Source organism: Mandrillus leucophaeus, unplaced genomic scaffold (assembly GCF_000951045.1).
Source record: "Mandrillus leucophaeus isolate KB7577 unplaced genomic scaffold, Mleu.le_1.0 Scaffold510, whole genome shotgun sequence".
In the NCBI taxonomy this organism is placed as follows: domain Eukaryota; kingdom Metazoa; phylum Chordata; class Mammalia; order Primates; family Cercopithecidae; genus Mandrillus; species Mandrillus leucophaeus.
In genome coordinates, this window is record NW_012105476.1 from 92425 (window position 1) to 97496 (window position 5072).

Genomic DNA, 5072 nt, shown 5'->3' on the forward strand with positions numbered 1-5072 from the left:
GGCTCCTATCTCAGCCTCCCGAATAGCTGGGACTACAGGCGCCCGTCACCAAGCCTGGCTAATTTTTTGTATTTTTAGTAGAGACAGGGTTTCACCGTGTTAGCCAGGATGGTCTTGATCTCCTGACCTTGCGATCTGCCCGCATCAGCCTCCCAAAGTGCTGGGATTACAGGTGTGAGCCACCGTGCCTGGCCACGCCCTCACTTTTTAATTCTGCCATTTCTCATGTGTTAGCTTGAGTCCTTCCCCTCTGAAGTATTAAGTTGTATAATAAGGAGAACAAGACTCATGATTCCTTTGCTTCTTCCTGCTGTGCGGATCGACTGACAGCCGCAGGCCCTGTGGGAGGTGCTGGTAGACGCCTTCCCTCAGCTCATGGTGCTGTTGTGTGATGTGTGACCTGGAGTCACAGCCTTTCCAGTCCTACCTTTCCTCCGGAAACAGGACAGCATTTGGAGGGAGATGGGATGAGTAAGGGAGGGACAGAGGGTGTTTGCACAGCCCTGGCAAGGAGGGCCAGTGGGGGAGGCTAGGCTGGCACAGGGCTGGCACACAGCAGGCTCTAGGAGTTTGTCTCCTTCCTGCTCTTCCATGGGGGATGAGACCCTGGCCTGTGTATGGCAGAAAGGACACTGCCAAGGACCCCGTGCCTGTGTCCGGACCCAGCTGCTCTTTGCGGTAGGCGTCCTAGGCCGGGGGTCTCCAGGGGCTCTGTACATAGGCTGTTTCCTCCTGGCCACCGGGCCTGTAGCTGCGCTGGGAGGGCCTCCGTGGGGCCTGGGCTGTGGGTGGCGGGGACCGGGAGCCATTCTACCTGCCTACGTTTCTGTCCACTTGTCTGTTTACAAAGGAAAAACGAGAAGGTGACATTGGAGAAAGCAAAACCTTTAATTTGAGGTTTTAAAAATTAAACACGAGCCACCATATAAACAGTCTCACGTCTTGGTGCCTCACCAAATGTCCCCAAATTTTTTCCCGTTTTTATGACTTTTGAAACAAAAACCTAGACCACACTAAGCTTTAACTGTTGGGTTCTTTGTTGGCAGAATTTTTCCCTAGATTGGTGTAAACAGCCAGACGTGGGCCTTCCCAAACCCGACCTGGTCCTGTTCCTCCAGTTACAGTTGGCAGATGCTGCCAAGCGGGGAGCGTATGGCCATGAGCGCTACGAGAACAGGGCTTTCCAGGAGCGGGCCCTCCGGTGTTTCTACCAGCTCATGAGAGACACGACTTTGAACTGGAAGGTGAGAATCCCAGAACTGCACAGTAGGAACCGTCGAGCAGTGGCTCAGGATTACACCCTGTGGTGACTGGCACAGGCGCACCAGCAGAGCTGCTGCCGTTCTGTCTGGTCTTCCCAGATGCGGAGCCCCAGGAGTAGTCGTTCAGGGGTTCTCAGTGCCAGCAAATTCTTTTTTTTTGAGACAGAGTCTTGCTCTGTCGCCCAGGCTGGGGTGCAGTGGCGCCATCTCGGCTCACTGCAACCTCCACTTCCTGGGTTCAGGTGATTCTCCTGCCTCAGCCTCCCGAGTAGCTGGGATTACAGGCACCTGTCATCATGCCTGGCTAACTTTTTTTGCATTTTTGTAGAGACAGGGTTTCTCCACGTTGGTCAGGCTGGTCTCCAACTCCTGACCTCAGGCGATCTGTACGTCTCGGCCTCCCAAAGTACTGGGTTTATAGGTGGGAACCACTGCACCCGGCCAGTGCCAGCAAATTCTAATCCGGTGAGTTTTGCTAAATGTTGACATTTGGCGCTTTGTCTGGTGGGTCAGGTGAGAATCTGCGCAATCCTCCACAGCCTCAGCCCCTCTTCAGACATGAGCGCCAGGCTGTTCCTGCCACTGTGTCCTCTGGTGCGGGCCTCCCGCTGGGCGTGGGCGCTGCGGCCACACCTGGCTGAGTTCAGGAGGGTGCCGTGTGCTGGCTTTCCCTTCAGCCCTGCCTCCTTCAGTCTCAGCAGTCCCAGGTCTGGCTCTACTCTGTCTACTCCCAGGACGCTGGACTCTCCCCTCCCAGTGGACACGCAGGCACGCCTCTGCTCCTCCCAACCGCAGCCCCCACCTCTCCCCCAGGCTCCAGTCGCCTGTGCCCACCACTGCCCACGTGGCCTCTTTCCAGACAGCGGCCACAGCTTCTGGCACGTCCGGCGCCAGCACTGTCGTTGTGGCCACGGCCCACAGAGCTTCTGTCCCTTGAGCTCCACACAGCAGTGCTCGAGGGCCTGCCCCAGCCTGACCGGCTGTGCCTGCAGATGATGCTGGTCACAGCTTTTCGTTTCCCGGAACACAGGCGGGATAGCAGCACCCTTTTCTGGCCGTGCGGCATTCCCTCTGGCAGTCAGCTGCCCGGAGAGGCTCATCTTGGGTGGTTCTGGGCGACAGCTGTGTGGCTGCACAGTGGCCGGTGAGTGGCATCTGGGAAGGTGGCTTTTGTGCAGGGAGTCACTCTCCTTCCATCACAGTCACACCTCATGAAATGGTTAGACTCTTCCGAGTGCCTTCTACGCTTCTGGCAGATTTTCTAGAATTTGCTGTTGAGGTTGAGGTTCAGAGAGGTGTGGGGTATCCCGGAAATCTCTCAAGAAGCTTGAGAAGGGTCCTGCGCCACCTGACAGCAGAAGCCGGGATGCCGTTGAGACTCCAGTGCTTCTGAGTTCCTCTCACTGCTTTCCTTCTGGTGGAGAGAAGGCCGTCCCGCGTGCTCATGCCCTCCCCACGTTCCTCGCACCATTCACGCCATTGTGCGGCACAGCTGTTAGAACCAAATTCATCTTCCCCTCAGGGACGGGTCAGGCCCAGTGTTGCATCGGTCCTGTCTGGCTGCTGTGGAACTTCCTTACGTTCTAGGCAGTGCCCAGGAGCATGGGCAGGGCAGGGTCTGCCCTCTGTGCTTCCCACTCACTGCTTGCGAGCTGGAGGGACAGTCGCCTCGACCTGGTGGGCTGGGTGGGCCTGGCTGTGCTGAGGGCTATGCCTCACTCCTGCAAGTGGGCACTCATCGGGGTTGGGGTCACAAGGAGGCTCAGGTCGGCTGAGAGCAGGAGTGGGCAGTTGGCACGTCATGTTTCTCCTGCATCAGGGCTGTGGCAGGAATGCCGGGTGGCTTTGTACCGTGGGCACTATCAAGGTTGAGGTTCAGAGAGGTGTGGGGTATCCCGGAGGTCACCACACTGCCAGGAGGTTCAGGTTGGCCTTCCAGAGCCTGGCCTGTGTGAAAGCCGCACGAGCACAGAGGACAGAATGAAACATGGTGTTGTTTTGAGACAGGGTCTTACTGCGTCACCCAGACTGGAGTACAGTGGTGCCAATTTTTTTGCAGAGGTTGGGTGTCCCTGTGTAGCCCAGGCTGGTCTTGAACTCCTGGGTACAAGCAGTCCTCCCTCGTGGGCCTCCCAAAGTGCTGGGATTACAGGTGTGGGCTCCCGTGCCCAGCCTGGAACGTGCTGATGAGCCTCTTTCTCCCGAAACCCCGGTGGGAACAGATGGTGGATGCTTCCAAAAGCATTGAAGCTGTCCACGAGGACATCTGTGCGCTCTCTGAGGACGCCATCCGCACTGCCACAGAGAAGCCACTGGGGGAGCTGTGGAAGTGACCCGAGGCTGCCCACTGGAGACGCCTCTCCCTGTAGTCCCTCGAGAGGTGGGAGACCCGCGGAAGGCCCCGTCTCCAGCGGTATCCAGATCCCACGACTTCAGGAGCTCTTTCCCGGCAGCAGAGATCTGCAGGCTGCCTCTTCTGCCCCGGGCGGGGGTGTGGTGGGGACCTTGGCAGTATAGACATGAGCAGAGTGATGGAGCAGTCTCCTGCCCTCTCGCTGCCATCAGTGTCCTGATGGTACTCTGTTGTTTTTTTTACTGAAGTTCAGTGATAACTCTGAGTAGTTTCATTGTGATCACTGTAAACGGTAATCAGTTGGAATTCTCCTAAATGTCTTCTAGACACTAGTAAAAATTGACCTGAAAATTGTTTGTGGAACGCTTCACTTTTCTTAGACTGAGGAGAGAGCTGGCTTTGAATGGGAGAGAAGCGCCTTCATTGGGCCCAGTAGGGCCTTTCTGGACCTTAGTTCCTGCCTAGTTGAGGGAGTCCCACTGTGGGTCTGAACGGTTGCAGCCATGCCCTGGGCTCCAGCCAGGCTACATCCGAGTGTCATCACAGCTTACATCCTGAACTCACCGAAGTTAACTCTGCTATTTTCATTGCAACCCTGGAGCTTAACTTTTCATCCTATCCCTTTTTACTTTTTTTGGAAACAGGGTCTCACTGTCACCCAGGCTGGAGTGCAGTGGCACGATCGTGGCTCACTGCAGCCTTCTGCAGACCTGCTGGGCTCAGGTGATCCTCCCACTTCAGCCTCCTGAGTAGGTAGGCCTACAGGCCTTCACCATGCCTGGCTAATTTTTTTATTTTTTGTAGACAGGATTTTGCTATGTTGCCAGCCAGGCTCATCTCAAACTCCTGGGCTCAAGTGATCCACCTGCCTCGGCCTCCCAAAGTGCTGGGAGTACAGGCATGAGCCACCGTGCCTGGCCCATTGCATTCCCTTTTAAGTGACACTTGGATGATTTGACACTCCTGGTAGAATCTGTCCCACAGAGCACTTTTTGGGTAGAGAGCAGCATACAGTGTGCTGGAGTGGAAGGCAGGCAGGGTCCCCCATCTGTGGGGGCAGCAGCTGTGGGTCTCAGTACCCTTTTGTGGCCAAGAGACAAATCCAGGCAAAACAAAAGGATTTCACTTGGGTAAGCATTGCCAGGGGCTGTGGGATGGGCCTGGGTGAGGAACCTTCAGATGGAAGACCTTTCTGGACTATCCAGGTGGGCCCAGTGTCATCACAGGGGCCTTTTTTTGTTGTCTTAAGACGAGGTCTGGCTCTGTCGCCCAGGCTGGAGTGCAGTGGTGCAGCCTTGACTCACTAGCCTCTCTTTCCTGGGCTCAAGTGATCCTCCCCCCTTAGCCTCCCAAAGTGCTGGGATTACAGGCTGGTGCCACCATGCCTGGCCCATCACAGGGGTCCGCCTAACAGGGAGGCAGGCCGTTCGAGTCAGGAAGTGAGATGCCAGCAACAG

The 5072-nt window shown here is 56.3% G+C and overlaps 1 protein-coding gene across 1 annotated transcript in view; it reads left to right on the forward strand.

The window, feature by feature from the left end:
- Window positions 1-3969, forward strand: part of DTYMK (deoxythymidylate kinase (thymidylate kinase)) — a gene marked incomplete at its 5' end in the record, with an annotated part of 12269 nt that extends 8300 nt beyond the window's left edge. Inside the window, 2 exons of the mRNA XM_011996398.1 lie at window positions 1047-1244; window positions 3485-3969. Coding sequence (XP_011851788.1) covers window positions 1047-1244; window positions 3485-3595 — 309 coding nt within the window. The remainder of the gene's footprint in view (window positions 1-1046; window positions 1245-3484) is intronic.
- Between the last annotated feature and the right edge of the window lie 1103 nt (window positions 3970-5072).